This window comes from Ceratotherium simum, chromosome 12 (genome assembly GCF_057802395.1).
Source record: "Ceratotherium simum simum isolate JZ-2026a chromosome 12, ASM5780239v1, whole genome shotgun sequence".
Classification (NCBI taxonomy): Eukaryota; Metazoa; Chordata; class Mammalia; order Perissodactyla; family Rhinocerotidae; genus Ceratotherium; species Ceratotherium simum.
This window is the reverse complement of record NC_141911.1, coordinates 34717297-34736649: the sequence shown is the minus strand read 5'-3', so window position 1 is coordinate 34736649 and position 19353 is coordinate 34717297. Positions and strand designations below refer to the sequence as shown.

Below are 19353 nucleotides of genomic sequence, written 5' to 3'. Positions count from 1 at the left end.
TTGATGGATATCTCACGGCTCCCTACCATCCAGATATCTAGCATTGTTGAGCATTAAAAAGGTTTCTGATTCTACTATCCTCACCTCCTCCTGTTCTATACAACTGAGTAAGGTAGTTGGATCACAGAATACGGTAATCCCCAGAAAAGGATCATCTTCTCTTGGTTGCCTCCTGGGTGATAATCAGGACAAAAGGTTTGGGTGGAAGTAGGGATGATTGAGGAAAAGATGAAATTATAGGTACCAATAATTTGTGGCAGTGGAGGGACGACAATAACCCTGGCACCTGGGGAGAAAACATCTTAGATCCCAGGAGGGAGGGAAGGGGAACAAAGAAGCACTTTTTGTTCCCTAGATCACCGTTTCTCAATCTTGGCACTATTGATATTTTAGGCTGGATAATTCAGTGTTGTGAGGCACTGTCCTGTGCATTGTGGGATGTTTAGCAGTATTGCTGGCCTCTACCCACTAGATGCTAGTAGCACCTTTCCCCCAGTTGTGACAAATAAAAATACCTTCAGACATTGCCAAATGTCCCCTCTGGGGGGCAAAACTGCCCCCAGTTGAGAACCACTACGCTGAACCCAAAACTGCTACCCAAGTCAAGCGGCAGTTGCAGCTAACAGTCTGACCTGCTGCTGGGTTTGGCATCTCTGTCCATGGGCTCTGAAAACAGAAAAACTCATGTAGACATGGTCCTGAATTGTTCTGCTGTGCCTGATGCCGTCAACAGCAACTCCCAAATGCAAACACGTACAAACTCACAGATCAATACAACTTTGATTCAGTCTGGCTGATCACAGTCTGAGTGGCCTTGGGCAATGCCAAAAATGGCAACTGAAGCTGCACCTATTTGGTGACACTGTCCATGTGACTTAACCAAACCAATGTGATGATAATCCAAATCAGGTTTGACAACAAATCCTGAAGTCACTTGTGTGCTTTTGGGTTATATTTTTGTATGTGGCGGAAAAAAGTGAGTCATGAGATATCTCTCCACTGGGGACAGGGGTGGCTTTTGGTCCATCTATTTCCCCTCTATTTATTGACAATGACCCCAAAGATTAGCAGATCAGTTTAAATTCACTGCACAGGTCGTACTTAATGATAACATGGACTTAGAATACATAGTAGCTGCCTAAAATAAGATCCACTGCTCCCCTCTTGACTTATTCACAGTTGGCCAAGTCTGGGACCCTGGAAAGAATGACAGGTCAATACCACAGGTTGGCTTCACCTGCTGCTTGGAGTATTACCAATAGTGGCCTTAATTAAATGTTGTATGAGATTCTAACCTTTGTTGGTTAGATTAATGAGAGTGGCTGATGGAGGATACTCATTCAAGTTTGGCAAGAACATGTCAGGCTGAGGAGTGAATTTTGAGAGGCAATCTGCTATAGAGCCTGAGCGTCCCTGCGTGTTCTTGTTGGGTATGCCAAGAATACAATTCTCTGACTGCTCTTTACCTAGGCCATTTCTCAGGGTTCTGTTTGCATCCTCATGAGCAACCTTGAGGAATGAGGTAATGTTTCCCCCTGGAAAAAGAGCAGGCTTGGTTCCACTTACTATGAAAGAAGTAAATCTTAGTGTTCCTCTTCTGTAATGCAACCTACCAAGAGATGGGCCCTTTGTATCACTTGTGGGATTTGGGGGTCATGAGAAACTGACACAAATGAACATGAAACTCTGGCTATTGATTTTGCTGTGAGTAATCGAGTCCTTTGTTTTCGACCCAGGAGTCTCATGCCTTTCGCCAGCATCTACGAAACTGTGGCAGACTAACTTTTTAGCTTACAAGTTGGGTAAAATGTCAAACACTGCACAGTTCCTGACACTTTCTCCTCCCCTCTTATTTTGAAGCAAATCTCAGATATCAAATGTTAATATTTCAGCACGTATCTCTAAAACGATTCCTTAAAAAGAAAACAGCCACAATCCTATAAACACATGTCGAAATGTCAACAATAATTCCTTAATACTATTAAATATCCAGTCACACCAATTTAATGGGTGGTTAATTCTCTGTTGGATATAGTGCTGTGGTAGGCAATGCAAATGTAAAAGCTATGAAGGGTAGTGAGTTTCCATTTGCTAAAACTATTCACGAAGTCAAGGTCAAGAAATTATTGCAGGTGCCATTAGCTCTTAGAAGTCTGTTCACGGTACTGTAATTGTTTTGTGTCAAAAGAAAATATAACTCACTACAGTGGCTGAAACTGACAATACCAATAGACTGATAAAACCAAATGTTAGTAAGGATGTGGAGTAACTGGAACTTTCAAACATCACTAGTAGAGTGTAAAACGGTACAACCACTTTGTAAAACAGGCAGCTTTTAAAATAAATTAAACATATATCTATTTTACTACTTAACAATTTTACTCCTAGGAATTTATCCAAGAGAAATGAAATCCTATGTGCACAAAAAGACTTGTTTAAGAATATTCATACCAGTCAATTATATCTCAATAAAGCCAGAAAAAAAAAAAAAAAAAAGAAAGAAAGAATGTTCAGGGCCGGCCCGGTGGCTTAGCGGTTAAGTGCGCGTGCTCTGCTACTAGCAGCCCGGGTTCGGATCCCGGGCGCGCACCGACACACCGCTTCTCCGGCCATGCTGAGGCCGCGTCCCACATACAGCAACTAGAAGGATGTGCAACTATGACATACAACTATCTACTGGGGCTTCGGGGCAAAAAAAAGGAGGAGGATTGGCAATAGATGTTAGCTCAGAGCCAGTCTTCCTCAGCAAAAAAAGAGGAGGATTAGCATGGATGTTAGCTCAGGGCTGATCTCCCTCACAAAAAAATTAAAAAAAAAAAATGATTTAAAAAATAAAAAAAGAAAGAATGTTCACACTGGCTTTATTCATAATAGCTAAAACCCAGAAAAAACCTGATAGGAGAATGGATAAACAAATTGTGGTATATTCATATGATGAAATACTACTGAGTAATAAAAGGGAATGAACTACTGTTACACCCAACAACATGGATAACCTCAAAAATATTACATTGAGCAAAAGAAGCCTGAAGAAAAGAGTGGATGCTATGTTATTCCATTTTTATAAAGTTCTAGAACAGGCAAAACATTTCTATGGTGATAGAAATCAGAACAGTGGTCTCTGCAGGAGGAAAGAGATGAGGGAGGAAACAAGGATGTGGTGACTGACTGGAAAGAGGTATGAGGAACTTTCTAGGTGATGGAAATGTTCTATATATTTATTGATGGTTCTACAAGTGTATATAATTGTCAAAAGTCATAGAGTTATATCCTTAATATCTATGCATTTTATGCAAATTATGCCCCAATTAAAAAAAAATGTTGGTCTAGCCAGACAGGTCATAGACTTGCTGCATTTTAGTGTCTGTCTGTCCCATTCTGGGGTATGCTTTCCACCCAATGAAATCAGCACTTCGTACCTATTCAGGTCTGGAACCAAACCTTTTTTTTCTGTCATGGGCTTCTTGGCTGCCACAGTATTCAGGACCTTGGCTCCATGTATGGCTCTGCATGGTGGTGTGGACATCACCTCCAGGAGTCACATGGCCAGGTCTGATCATGATGTCCAACAATCCAGTGGTCATGGTTAGTATTTCCACCTATGGCCTGATGGTAGAGGTCTTCATTGCTGAATCCTAAACAAGAAAATCTTACTATCTGCAGCTGGGCACCAGATTGAGTGATTTGGTTGCTGGCTTTGTGGGGACCATCAGTGTGTGAGGTCTGCTCAGCAGCCCTATTTGTGAATATGATCTTGATTCTCATCTTCCCTGAGGTACTCAGCTTCTATGGTCTCATCATTACCCTTATGCTCTTTATAAAGTAGTCCTTCCCTGTGTCCATCAATAGAATATAATATAGAGGCCATCCAGCCCCATCTAGCAGGAACAGCCTCATATACCTGCATAGGGGCAATCATCCCACTACGTAGTCAGTCTTATAGATGTACAGTGTTTTAGTGCCCTATTTTCTGTTGCTCTCAGCCCTTGCCCCCAACTCCCTCATTGCAGTGGATACATAGGCCTTCTTATAGCCCAACCAGGCACCTCTGACCAGCAAAGATACAGGCCTCTGCCTGCTGCCCCACATTCATCTTCCCCCTAAAGTACTCTGTATATACAGATGAATTGGATTTTTTAAATCGCTGCATTTTTTTTTTTAATAGCTTTGACATTTCATATGTCTAAAGAGGACACCACTATCTCCCTAGTATAGAGTAATCTTAGGTATAGTACTGCACTGGAGGGTTAACCACATGGTCTGAGGCTCTTTGGAAGTAACAACTCTGCTGGCCACTTGGGGCCCTGGGGAATAATGTGGTAGGCCTCAGTGATCCTTTGAGTTAGGGCTCTATCCAATAAAAAACTTGGATACGATTGGGGAAATAAACGTAGTTGTTGTTTCTTTTAATTGTAAAAAAGAACTAAATATGGGCCAATATGTTGGTATTAAGATTGTCAGTCAATTTCTGTTAAAAGAGGATAGACACTGGCAGGTAATTTTCCTTTCTGAATTATGGATTTGAATCATTACTTCTCCTGAAAAATATTGCATTGAGTTATTGCCTAATTTGCAGTATTTGAAGATAAATAAAGAATCCATGGTGTACATACACTTAAGATTCCTTTATAAAAAAATCCAGAATGTGTCCCGGACTCTGAAATATAAATTTATTAGCTTAACAGTGCTTGAGTTAATCTGTTGGTCTTCAAAATACTAAAACAGTGTTTTGCGCTATATGTATATGAAAACCTAGGTTTAGGATTTCTCTGCTGTTACCAAAAGCACAGCCCTATACACACCTTTTCAAGATCTGATGTTCCAAGCATTCAAATATTTCCTATTAAACAAAAAAAAGGAATCCCCATTAATGATCAGTTCATGTTTGAGTGTTTAGGTAACATCAATATAAATTGTCTACATAAAACTGTGAAGCTGAGCAGGAATTTTCTTTTCTTCGTGAAAGAAATAAATTCAAGGCTTTAATTTATTCTCTGCAACTCATTCTAATCAGAAGTATTATATCTGAGAAGTTACAACCGTTACAGGCCAATAAAACAGATCAATTTTACTTGTTTAACTGCTAAAGAGAAACATATCACTTTAGCACAAAAAATGAAAAAAGTACTGAATTGGGAATCAGTAGAGCTAGGCTTTCCTTTATGGCTCTACTGTACCTGTATGATCTTAGGCGAATCATTTAACCTCTGCATGTTGAGCTCTGGTCTGGAACCTCTCTTCTGCAGTTTAACAGGATGAGCTTGCAATTAGGTGAGAGGTCCCTAGATGGTGCTGTTGCTCTGAGTTAGGCTTTATATTTTTTCTATTAATTACAGTGAAGTAAAAAGGCATAGATTAGAAAATGATTTCCTTTCAGTTCTGAAAAAATTCACTGTTAAAAGAGTTCATTCGATCGCATTCAAAATGGCATTGAATTATGAATCATGTGGCCCACGTACATGTGACATTAATTAAAAGGAATAAACCATTAATGATTATATACCAAATATCCCCTTATAATTAGCCCATATATCCATCACTATTTCTAGGTATATTTATCTAAACTTAAGAAACTAAATAAAAACTAAACAATTATTGTGAAGAGTACTGATGTATAACAAACTCTTCAGAAAAATGACGTTTTGTTTTTTTCAAATGCCAGCTCTAAATAAATTTTGATAAATGCATTGATTTTTTTCATTATTAATGTTTCAGATTATATTCAAAACCTGTGATTTCCATGAGCACAAGGACAGATATATTACATTACCCCTCCAGCCATGTAAATGAGGGCCTCTTTTAAAGAAATCTGCTTTTAGTGTTCAAAAGGGTAAGAATAATATACTAAATGACTTCTCTAGTTTTAATCCACCACAGAAAAAGGATTTGGAGATTCTAGTTTGAGGAGGCTTGGATGAGCAATATGAGGTTTTCATTTAAAATTCCTGGAAGGAAAAAGAATACATTCCTATTTCTCCCCTATGAAACTAAGTATAAAAATTATGTTCAATCAATATACAGAACAAGAAAATACCTATGAAAACCCATTCCAAGCTACATTTTGGCTTCTTGTCAGTTGAGTGGGTAATAAATGGCAAGCAAAAAAAGGTAGCATGACAGAGTGAAATAACATAAAACTGAATTTTGTTTCAATATTTTTGTCAAAAATTAAAAAGGAAAGATATTGGATCTTGGTGGATCCAAGATAGTATATATGTGAAAATTATCCATCCATCCAACCAACCAACCAACCAACCAACCAACCTTTACTGAGCCTATATGGTGCAAAGAGCTGGAGATATGAAGATAAGATACCATCTCTATTCTCGAAAAACTCAGTCTAGTATGAGAAAAAGACTTTGAAAATTTCGGTTCAGTTTATTATAGTGTCAAGTAGATTTACAACTATTGCACTTATCACTCAGCTGACAGAAGGCCAAAATTTAAGAGGGATATTTTTCTCCAATAAAGCCAGCTTTTCACGATCTTCGATATATTAGAATTACACAAAGAAATATACCTCACGTCCTACTGCAGACACTCCCTCCTTCCTGCTGTCATATAGCTTGCTGCAAATGGGAATTTAGTTGGGACAATCTGTTTCTCATGAAATTACTCTTGAGTGAGATCTGACAAGAGTTTTCTTTATACTGTCTTCTTTATCCAAACTATGTGGAAAAAACAGCTCCCATACTCCAAAATCAATTGTAACCATATAACTGGGAGATAAATTTTAATCAAAGACAAAGTAAATATCTCCTCCCTTACAGAAAACCACATGGTGTTCACATAATGGTTTGACCACGGGCTGCCTAACTTTGGACAATGGGAAACAACAAAAGCTAAAAAGTGGCCCAGCATATGAAACTCTTCTCAAAAACAGAAGAAAGTCATGAACATTGTTGGGAAAGTGTTTTACATTTCCAATGAAATTCTATTCCATTGATCTGTTTGGAAGATTGTCTTCGACCTATTTGGCTTTAGCCCATAAACGAATTGATTCAGTCAAGTAAAGAATCACTTTTATCTTACGCCTGGAATGCAGAACAATGGACAGCAAGAAAGTGGTTTTTTAATTTACTCTAACAATTGTGCAGGGATGAGGGGGTGGGGGAGACCCAAAAAGAGTATCAGCATTCGGTCTTCTTAAATTATTTCTCATTCTGATTATATTGGGAAGAAATGAGCTGTGGGGGTTTGGCATTGTTTTCCATCTTAACAGTTGCTCTGTACTGAGATATATGTGATTCATAATGTACCACTACAACAAGACACAGCTTTTACATATTACTGGGGTAACGCAAAGAAAATGAACTTTTCTTTGGATACCAGTAATTGTCAAAAGAATGATTGCAGATTCAGAAAATGTGCTTTATAATAACCCTGTTAACATAAAGTATACATGGAGGACAGAAATAAGTACGGCAGGTATGTGGAAGGGTTAGTTGTGTTAGCAAGGCATTTCAGGATGGTTTTGGTTCTTCTGACTAACATACATAAAATGTTAGCCCCCTTCAAATCCTTGGACAAAGGGGAAACTCTTAGTAACACAGGGAGCATTTGTTGAGCATGAGCTGATTCATCCCGTGCTCACAAAGGCTCCAACTAGTCAAGAAACTAACCCCTCCTGAAGCAAGGATTTGCCCTGGTAATAAGGAAAATGCGCTCAAGCTGTTAGAATTAATTTGAATATCAAAAATGAAATTCAGATTACCAACCATGTCCTGATAGTTACAGCATGTAGAATATCAAACGTCCTCTTTTTAAACTGAAGTAAAAAATGAAGAAGCACGGTTAATTTACTTGTGCTGATGAAAATAGATGTCCAAGTGCAACTTTTACTTGTAAGCCTCCCCATGCTGCCATGTCCCCAGACATTTTCCCTGGGGGAAGGGTGTATCTGCCTTGCTAATCCTGCTTGATGTTTTCCTTGGTAGAATACTTGCTTAAGGGCTTCCACGTGCATGTTTCTACTGTGAATGAAAGCTAACTACAAAATCTAGACATTTTTTGCTTTCAGAAAATTCTAGTGTACCATGTACAGCATAGAGATTTCTTTCAGTTTAAAAAATAGTGCAAAAACATCTGATAGTCAAAGTGATAGTTCAAGTGAGTTCTTGTGCCAAGGAACACAGTCAAGCTTCACCTTTAGCTGACTTGTAAAAACTGAATGTAGTTTTTGGGAAATATTCCAGATTTTCCCATTAGTTCTCCACTCATCCAGTCATCATCCACAGATTCCAGCTCTGTTATTATATCTCCAGCCTGTAGGAAGACAGAAATTGGAAATTATTATTAGTTTCTGTTGAGTACATGCATGGTAAGCAGCCCACCTTGAGAGGTACGTATAATCTTCTCTTTATATAACTCATTTATCTTGATTTGCTAAGAAGATTAAATGAGGTATCACAAAGATGATCTGTACCTGATGATGCCATTTACTTGGCTACTGCTGTTCCTCAAAGCCCATTCCTTTGCCATTGTCACCTGAGCTGTATTTTGATTTTCCTGCTTGTATTTTGTGTGCCCAAAATGCACCACTCCTGATCTAAAGTTCTTCTTTAATAAATAATACCAGCTATCGTGTATTACATATATTTTTTTTAATTAAAAAAATTTTATTTTTCATCTGACAATTATTTATTAAGCATCCACTATGTTTCAGACACTGTTCTGCACACTACAGATACAGCAATGAATAAAGACCTCATTCTAGAGCGGGTAGACAAATAAATAAGCTGGCACAGGAGGACAGAAAGTGTGGGGCTGCCATTTCATTAGGGCAGTCAGGGAAGGTCCCACTGAAGGTGACACTGAAGCAAAGACTTGGAGATGAGAGAGTGAGCCATGTGCTTACTGTACACCTTGTCCTAGTCTATGTACTTCATAGGAATTAACTTATTTAAACAACACTGCAGTCCTAGAGGTGAGTATTATTACAATTCCCATTTTACAGAGATACTTTTATAGATTTCCTTATTTTAAAGAAAAGAAAATGGAAGCTCAGAGAGATTAAGCAACTTGCTCAGTGTCACACGTCTAATTAGCGGTAGAGATAGAATTCAAATCTAGTGTGATTTCAGGGCCTGTATTGCTAACCATTAGGCAATGTGGCCACCACATTTTACAGTGGACCTTTTTACTTAGAAAGGCTTTTACTATAATTGCCTTTTCCCAAAATCCTGAGCATTTTGTACTCTACATTTATTCTTCCACATAATGATATATTCTCCTCTACCATCTGGTTTTATTCCACTCCTCCATGGCCTCAATATCAAATTTGCATTCTTTCGTGTCTTAAAGAGCTTCAACCTGACTCAGAAGACTGATTTATCCTCATCAGGTTAGCCAAAGGGGCTGTATGTCTTGTTCATGTGTGAATTATAATTCCTCAACAGATAAAGACATAATTTTTGAAATTATCTCCTGAAACTATTTTGTTCTTTATGGTTTCTAACCATTTCATAGAATCTGGGTTTAAGATTCTATAATGGTCCAAGATGACCCTGGCTACTTTTAAGAATATCTTTATAGGCTAAATGGATTTATTTGTAGCCCTAGTACATTGCCCTCTGGAAAAATGGTTTGCTTTAAGGCTTTTCTTTATGGAAAATGGAAAGGAAAAATGCTATCAAATGTCATTAATTTATTCTGCTAAAATCTGTAAAAATTCTGGCTATTCAAAGTTTCTCTTATAAATAAATTCCTTCTGGTTCTTAAATTATAACACAATGGTTGACTAAAACTATTTTTCTTAGCTCTGGTCCACACATACATACCATGTCAGTTTTCTAGGGACTAGGACAATTTTTTAAAAAAAATAAGTGTTATCTACTAATATTCTGTGGATATTTAATAAAGTATTAATGATCAACAATACTGAAAGCAGTGCAGAATCCCTTAACTAAAAACTCTAGAACTATCTTCCTTACAGTCAGTCATTTGTAAAATGAAGACAACTTATTTTCTGGAGGATACTGTTATATGAGTTCTGTTATTTATACTGACATAACTTAAAGGCCAAAATAACATCCAAAAAGTTTGAATCCAGATTGTTCACCTGCAGTAACATTTTATGTAAAGAAAAAAGGAATTAATTTTGAGCCACTGACTCTCAAGACTGAAAGGACTAGGGCAATAGTTTCCAAACATTTGGATTTTAAAGACCAAAAAGTTAAAAAAAAAAAAAAAAAAAAGGAACTGATATAGGGTTACCAAATTATAATTTTGCAAAAGAAATATCTATAATTTACTAATAATATTTTATAATAGAAATGATATTTTAATATGAAAAAGAATAAATTCTTAGAAGAAAGGAAAACTCCATCACAAAATAGGAAAGTTAGCAACCTTATACTGACATATCTCAGCATGCCCCCTCCTTACTCATGATTCCCCAAAAGCCTGCATATACCCAATATCACCTTGTTTTTCTCATTTTGTTGTAGACAGGTGAAAACCTGTTTCAGTGAAAACACCCACTGTTTTATGTCTCACCTTGTCCAATCACTCCTTGATGCTTTAATTCCTCCTATGGCATCCCTGCCTCTGACTATCTCCAATGATGAAGAATTTACCACTGTCTGACACAGGTTCTTCTGACAGCAGTGACTACTAAAACCACCTCCTTCCTCTGGCACAGTCCCATAGCACTACCTGGGTGCTTTTCTCTGACCATGGTCCAACTGTGGACTACGGAAACAGGATCATGGACATATTCTGTTTTTACTTTAAAAAAAAAAAAAGAGGCTTATTAATCTTCCTTTGATGAAGTAAGATTAAGATTCAATTTTGGCTTCTAAGAATACCTTTGCAAAGTAGCTTAACCTTTGGGATCACTTCCCTAAAGTCTAGTCAGTGTCTTTGTGGACAAGACTCCAGCATCTTATGAGGCACTGCTGCAGTGGCCAGTTGTAGTAGGTACCATCTGATTTCTCCACTGATGTCAAAGACATGACAGTAGCAAGCTGCAAGGATCATCCTCTACTAGGGCTACCAATGAAAACTCCAATATTACTGACATCTGATGTTATAAGACCTAGGAATAAGGAATTCGCTTGGGAATTGTGGGACTATCAAGTCAATAAGGTTTTCTTTAAGTACCTAAACACCTTGCTGATAATTCACATTTGCCCTATTCACCTTCTCTAAACTCTTCCTTTAGAATTAGGGTCTGAGATCTGTTCATTCTTGGCTAATGAGCAATACTTTCTCCAATGTTCCATCCTTAAATAGAAGACATTTCAAAATTTATAGTTGCTTAATGCAGTTACAAAAAGACACACATTCTGACCTTGAAGGAAAGCTCATCTTCATTCTCCCCATGGAAATCATATAAGGCTTTGGCCTTCCTCCCCTTCAGGGATAAAGCAGACATACTTTTTGCCTCAGCTGTGAAGACACCAAAAATTCAAATATACAGAAAGACGTTGAACTAAAATATGAATCAAACATGTTAAGAAATCCCCTTGTCATTTCCAGGACAGATTATTTCCAATTAATTTTGAATTTATTTAACTTGCAAATAGACAAAGGATGTTCTCTTCGCAGGAAAAAAATTATACAAAATATATTTAGTAGACAAAATTAGCCATTATTAAGTGAAGGCATTTTTATCTTTTTCCCCCCATAACTCCAACAAAGTATAAAGATAATTTACATAACTTTATGAATCAATTCTTTCAAATGTAGGCAAACAAACTGAACATGGCCAGAGGGAAAAGGAATATACACTGTTTCAAAGGTCTTGGGTTCCCCTTAGAGAGTAATGGGTCATTTCTTGTAGTTGTCATACCTGGGCAGGGCCGCACAAAGACTGCTGGGAAGATCCCCTCCCTGTCACGCAGTCTCCCCTTGTACCAGTCCGAGTCCAGATGCTCAAGGATCAGGATCCGGTCTCCCCTCTTGAAGGATAAGTCATCACTGGTCTCTGCCGTAAAACTGTGAAGAGCTTCGCACCATTCTCCAGAAAAACTGTTATCCTGTTACAAATCAGAAGTCTGGTAAGAAACATAAGATTTTATCTAAAATTGATTTCTACAAAGCTTATAAAGTGGTGGGAAAAAAGCTAAGGGGTCATAAGATTTCAAAGCCTAAAGACTTTTTTAAATCACTCAACATTTTATGTTACCATTGAGTACCCAACATAAAAGTTTCCAATAACTTTTTTCTGAAAATATAATTCTAAAAAATTTGTGACTATTTTGCTTTTAAGGGATATACAATGCTTAAGTAAAAACTTTTCTCTAATTATCATCTATGACATTAGTTACATTAAAAAAATTAGGTAAAAGCATACAATATTTATGTACAGTATCTATGATACTTTGAAAAAATTCTGGTAAAGCATATAATTTTCAGTAAAGCTCTTCTTTACCTAAATTAAGAAGGATCAGTATGGGCAGTCTGTTAACTTCCAGGTCTTTACCTGATTCAGAGGCTATCAGATTCCATGGCATAAAACTTCATTCATTCGCACTTTTAATTTTATGAGGATTAGTTAGCTCGAAGGTGGGCAGGATAACGACCCAAACGAGGTGGGTAACATGATGGAACGCTCCAACAAGAATGCTTTTACCCTAAACATATCAGAGGAAGCTTTTGATCTGTGAAGAGGTGTCTGCCACATCCGAATGGGAGCCCTATGTTCAAGAAGCTCAAGCAGGGAGAAAGAATAACGCTACGAGCAAAGGCTTGGAGGCAGACAGGCCTGTGTTCCAGACCCAGCTCTGCCGCTTCCTAGCTGACACTAGGCAAGATGCTTCTCTTTTCCCAGCCTCAGCTTCATCTTAGGGTTGCTGTGAGGATTAAATGAGAAAATGCATGTAGAACGCTTAGTTCTAACATCTTAAGTTCTCAACAACTGATAGCTTATGAAACAACAACAAAAAACAGGCAAACAAAAAATCCAAACACCAGCCCTCTTGCTCCTGCACTTGAGTAACTAACCCTAAAGAATAGTACTTATCACTCCCAAGAAATGCAGGCAACCACGTGACCATTTTCTTTTGGAGAACTGTAGTCACTTTATTTCTTGTTTCACTTGATCAGTGGGCGAGGAAGAAAGAATTGAGAGACACAGCCCAATTACCAGTGACATTTTGAGTAACAACGACTCCATCAGGCTCACTCTTCTAACATATGTCACAAAAAACATGGAAGTCACCCACATTCCTATTCAGTTTAAACCCTGCTGAAGTCATGTTATACAGTGTAAAATTTTTAATCCATTTTTTTCTCTCTCCCATTATAAAAATAATACAAATGTCCCTAAACATTTGGCAAGTTTGGAAATGTATGAAGAAGAGGGAAAAATACCCACCCACCTATACTCTTACCACCTAAAGGCAACTGAATGTTAATAACTGAAATATTTTTCCTTCTAGTCTTTTTATGCTATATATTCAATTTCCCTATATATGTTTTCCTCTCATGACATTTACTTTATAAATCTAGTTTTTCATGGCCTCAGAACATTCTCCCAATAATGGTCATATTTAGGCTGTTTTCAATTTTTTCCTATTACAATAACACCACTATGATCATCTTTGTGACTAAAATCTTGTCTCATTCTTTATCATTTTCTTAGAGTGAGACATAATAATAATAATAATCTGTACTTTCTGTTTTTAACATTCATATACTTATAATTGTTTAGTGTTGAGATGTATTGAATCTTTAACTAGATATGTTATATAGTATTTTATTGCTGCTTTACAAGGTATTTCTTTGATTATAGTAAGTTAAAATATTTTTTTGATATCAGCTACTTATAGTATCTTTTTTATGAGTATTCCAATCATGCCTCTTTCCTTGTTTTCTATCAGAGTTTGCATGTCTTTCTAATCCATTTGTATGAGTTCTGTATACAATAAAGATAGTAATTAACTATTTAATTTATTTCAAACATTTGCTATACGAATTGAAAAATGATTTATAACATTTTCTCTTGATAATTATGATTTTAATATTCCTCTCAGAGTTGAAAACTGGCTTTCACTACAGTTACCTATTCAAGCAGCCTACCTGAGAATTTGCACCAGAATCCTCTTTTTTGGTCTTTGATGGTACCTTTGTGCCTACATTAAAAAAAGAAAAAATTCAGATGTAAAGACCATACAGTATTGGAGAAAAACTGTAGGGGGAGAGTGAAAAGTCTGGGATTCTAGACGAGTCTCTTCATGTATTGGCTTCGTAAGCTTGAACGGCACTACCCTCTCTGGGCTTGTTTACTGTAGAGTGAAGGAGGATACACATTAGTTACACTCTATAGCCCATTTCTGTTTAAAAGTCTACGCTTCTTTGTTGGCCATTTCTGATATGAAGCCATGGCTAATTACCTAAAACACCAAAACTAGCTCTTTGAGAGATTACCACAATAATGACTACCCCAATAATGACTATTAGCATTTAAAAATAATTTTTCCTTCTATCTTAAAAAATATGGCAATATGGATTATTATACAGCTTACATATTATCCTATTATTTGGTTTAGTTGTATTAGGATAGGACATAATAAAAAAATTATATTCTCTATACTCACTTAAAACATTTGTACCAGAGGTGGGATGATCCTCAACAAGTTCCACAAAGTTAAGAGGGAAAATCCCAGTTCTGTCTTGAAGTTCTCCTCTGGCCCATTCTTCATTCACATACTCTTTAAGAATAATAATTTCTCCCTCTGAGAAACTTAATTCATCCTTCTGGTCTCCAATATATTCAAATCGAGCAACACATCTTGGGCCTCTGAACAAAGAAGATCATATTTACGGGTTAAACTAAAGAGTACTAACGTTCAAAATGCTTTAAAATCTTCATTTAGTCTTTCAATAAACACTTATTCTGTTTACTATGGAACAAGGTATACTAGGCATAATTTAAAATTTTCCATGACAAAGAATAAGCTACATTTCTAAATGATAGTGCTTACTTTTTAGATATGAACATATTCACTCAGAAAGGCTCAAGTCAAGGTCACAGAGGACATGTAGAATTCCAGATAAGCAGCTGGGTGGTCAGTTTATGCCATGTCTTTTGATCACCTTTACTTCATTACAGAATCTCCCCAGTCTCCATGTCTTTGTTTCCTTGAGCCACAGTAATCATGGCCGAGTCTGAACCCTCTAAATCACAAATGCACTGAGTTTAGGAGTGCTAACCCTGAGAATCTCAGGGCAAGACTTCAAACTTCCATGGCAGAATGCAATGGGCATCAGCTGGCAGAGTAGATGCTCAATATATGCTGAATCAATCATAGATTTGTATATATAAATGAATGGCTTTCAAAACTAGAAGGTTCAAAGAAAACACAAATTTGGCATATTTTATCTTATAATACCTAATCTTCTAACACTGTTGTTTTAAAAATGATTTTTGTATTTCCTTTTAAAACGGCTTCATTTCTGAGAATTAGAACAATCCTTAAATGATCTGCAATTTTGACTAAGAATAAAAGTAGAGATGAAATTGTGTCTCTAGAAGGTATGATTTAATACCAAACCTTTGATTTGAGGCTTTAGAAAGGAAGTTTCAAAAGCAACAGGCTAAGGATATGCAATTGCCTGAAGAGAAAGGTTGGTACTGGCTCCAATCAAAGTCTGATTTAAGTCAGGTCAATGGATCAATGGCTGTAAAAGCCCACTTTAAATTCAACCTGCTGACACAGTAAACACAGCTTAAAAAATAGAAGAAAAATTGAACCCAAAGTAGAATTCAACTACTGTGGCAGCAGAAGTTTTCTTATTTGTGATAACCTTTGCATTTATTTTCTAAAGTCCTCAGGGAGCATCTCCTCATGTCTGACCTATTCAAAGACAGGTTTACAGTCTTCAGCAGGTAGTGAATTCTATTAATTTGCTCATTTAACTGGAAAATAAAGTTGCACTGTGGCAGTGTTTTAAATCACAAAGGAGTCACAATGATGCATAAAAGGTATATAAATTCAGAGAAAGGTCTTCAGACATAAAGGCAGACCCTTCCAACTTAACTCTTCCTCTCTTCTACTTCCTCTTAAAAACAAAACAATACAAGATGTCTAGCAGTGTTTTTTTAGGGTTCACATTTTCGATGACAAAACTATTTGAACCTCCTAAAAATCTGTTGGTAGATAAACACCAGAAGCCCAAAACAAAACGCACTGGATGACAAAAACATCTCTGCTCTAGCTGAGGCCAGGCTGTGGGAAGCATCAGGATAGACTCTGTTGCTGTCATATGTCCTATATTGATAGGAAGAGTTGCTTATGTCAGCTTCCATCAGCATATTGCACTTTCATCAGAATTTTAATCCACTAAGGCTTTTTTAAAAATTTATTTATTTATTTATTTTTGTGAGGAGATCAGCCCTGTGCTAACATCTGCCAATCCTCCTTTTTTTTTGCTGAGGAAGACTGGCCCTGGGCTAACATCCATGCCCATCTTCCTCCACTTACATGGGACACCGCCACAGCATGGCTTGCCAAGCAGCGTGTCAGTGCGCGCCTGGGATCCGAACCGGCAAACCCAGGGGCCGCCGCAGCGGAACGCGCACACTTAACCACTTGAGCCACCGGGCCAGCCCCCACTAAGGCTTTTTAAACAAGTATTCCTCATAATTAAAAAGACACATTGAGAATCTGAATAATCATACATCTGAAGTGTTGAAGCTTGGTAATTCTTTATGATATAAATGCTCACCTCCTTTGTATTTTGTGCAAAAAAAAACACAAATAAAACTTACTTAACACAATGAGATGAAACCGATTCTCTTTTCCCATTTCTTCCTTCTGGAACGTCAATCTAGTAAAGACAAAATCAAGACAATAATTCTACTTTTTCAGATTCTAGTAAGATAAATTTAAAGCTAAGTAATTAGAAAATGCGTGATTGAAATTAACCAGTTTAGCTAGGTGTTACACTGATTAAGAGTTACCATGGGTGCTGAAAGGTAAAAAATTCAGAATTTGGATTTTGAAAAAAATGCATAACTTGTAATGTAGTCTTCCTTGAATAGCCCATCAATCCTTCTCTTATTTGCTGGAATAAGCACATTAAAATCATTCTACCCCTGACTGAGTTTTCTCTATCCTATATCCTCCAAGTTGAAAACTTCAGACGAGGAGGACTGAAGATAGAAACTAGGCATCAGGCATTCGTGCACCACCACACCTACTTATAGTGTTGGTACAATTCTGCAATACTTTCCTGACCCCAAAATAAAATATTTTAATCAAACTTGTGGATTCTCTCCATTTTCGTAACTCTGGAACATCTTTTTCCCTTCAGTATGAATAGGGAAGGAAGAAAGGAATTAGTACTCAGTGAGCATCTGCTAAGTCACAAGCACTTTATATAGTACTTCATTTATAAGGCTCAGTAGAGCTGTGTTGTAATAAAATATTTGACCGTAATGTACTAAGTCTGAAAACTACTTAAGGCTCTGAGGTTTATATTAAATAAATCAGTGCCCTTCTTGATGAATTCTAAAAGTTCAAAGTTTTAAAACAATTTTTTAAACTTGTAGGCTTAGAAATAACACTTATACCAATAATGTGGCAGATTCAGTGTGATTGATTTCAGTGTGGTAATTGTGCTTTTTAAAGTACTGCTACATTGGGAAGAAAAATGAGGAAGAGTGCTAAAACTAACATTATTCTTAATATTAATTTAGAGAATGTGGTTGGATTTCTCCAAAGAATCAGGGCATATATATCCTGGTCAATTTTTAAGACCCACATTTTGTAATTCAAGAGACTCAAACTCATTTATATTTGAAAAATACAGGTTTTCTGTTATATTTGTTTTCTAAGTTTTTGATGTAATGGAAAATCATTTGCTTTTTTCTTCCAGATAAGCTGTTAATGCTCAACTATTTAAGCTAGTTTTATTGATAGTTTCCAGTATCAATAAACTATATCAGGGACTGAGTCACACTCTTCCTATTGATATAAGTGTTCAAGTGGCAGTCTGATTTTATCCCCATGTTTCACAGCCACCTGGCCTTAGCACTTAGGGCTCTACCATTTGGTTCTGCCTTCACAAGTTAGGTTGTGAAGGTGTATAAAATTCTCATGCTTTAATATAATATTTCCAAATCAGATTTGAATTATTATGTGAAAAACCATTAATGGACAACTACCTCCAATGAAAGTATTCCCAAATCTACTTTTTTAAAGATGGAAATAAACAGGAATGGAAAGGATGAAAAAAACCAAAAATGAAATGCACTCCAAAGAAAAGAAGTGGTACCATAACCTCAGAGAACACTCCTTCAGGACAATATAGTACCATTCAATTCTTAATGTTTCAAAGAATTAACATATATCCTTAAGTGCTTAGCAACCCTCTAAGAATAGTGGCTTCACCAGTTAACCTGTAGTAGTTGTTCACTTTAGGATTTCAGATAGCTTTCAGGCATTAAGTTCTAATACTCCATAATATAATAATTAACCATTATTTAGTTTAACAAACTTTTATTTTTGGAATTCTCCAAACACCAAATGAATCCATGGAAGAGAGAGAACTAGAACCCAAGAATCTAGGCTTCCTTCCAGTTATTTTCTCCAAACTACAAGCTACATAGAACCCACTGAATATATGACCAATTTAAACAAGCACAATCTACTTACAATTACTTTGACGTAGTTGGCAGGAAATATGCCAGTCTGGTTTCTACATTTCCCTCTGTACCAATCTGTATCTATTTTTTCCAGGAGATAAACAATTTCTCCAGAAGTGAGGTTCAAATCATCAACCTGCTCTGTAATATAAAATTATAATTATGAATGATGAATTACCCTGGTTGCAGATTTGATTAAAGCAGCAGTTGACAAAGTAGCATTTAGTTCTCCCCACTGAGAGAGTATGTTCTACTGATTCTGTGAACAAATTACACTAATCAAATTGAGTTAAAAAATATATTCTTTTTTTTTGATATTGTTGTTATGAGCTTCTTCTTTTAAGACCAAATTAGATGTATTTACCATGCATTAACTGATAGGAAATGGTTAAAAAAAACCAAAATATTGTGCTGGGCAATGATTCCTACTGTGCCAATACGAACTCTTTGCTGAATATATATTGAACAATAAGAGAGTTTTATAGACATGGTATAATATTCTTATTATTCTCAGTCATGCTTAAAAATCATTTCAATCTCAAAATATTAACTAAGGGAGTGCTACAGCTCTTTAGCAAGTAAATTTACTCATACTGAAATAAAAATCAGTCTACCAAGTGGATAAAAAGAGATTATAAATAAATTAGGGGGCTATTTTCTTTGGATATAAAAGGTGTGCAAAAATTGATTACAAAAAATTTATATTTTCATTTCATAAGTACTAGCTGAGCTATGTGTTTAGGCTTTACAACTCTTAG

The 19353-nt window shown here is 36.5% G+C and overlaps 1 protein-coding gene across 5 annotated transcripts in view; it reads right to left on the bottom strand.

The window, feature by feature from the left end:
- Nucleotides 1–4656: 4656 nt before the first annotated feature.
- SH3D19 (SH3 domain containing 19) overlaps nucleotides 4657–19353 on the bottom strand; it is a 166748-nt gene continuing 152051 nt past the window's right edge. For all 5 annotated transcript variants that reach the window (XM_087437541.1, XM_087437539.1, XM_087437540.1 and 2 more), the window contains 7 exons: nucleotides 18606–18736; nucleotides 16718–16776; nucleotides 14544–14746; nucleotides 14026–14078; nucleotides 11795–11981; nucleotides 11294–11391; nucleotides 4657–8265 (listed from right to left, as the gene is read on the bottom strand). In XM_087437541.1, coding sequence (XP_087293667.1) covers nucleotides 8149–8265; nucleotides 11294–11391; nucleotides 11795–11981; nucleotides 14026–14078; nucleotides 14544–14746; nucleotides 16718–16776; nucleotides 18606–18736 — 848 coding nt within the window. In that variant the 3' untranslated portion in view covers nucleotides 4657–8148. The remainder of the gene's footprint in view (nucleotides 8266–11293; nucleotides 11392–11794; nucleotides 11982–14025; nucleotides 14079–14543; nucleotides 14747–16717; nucleotides 16777–18605; nucleotides 18737–19353) is intronic.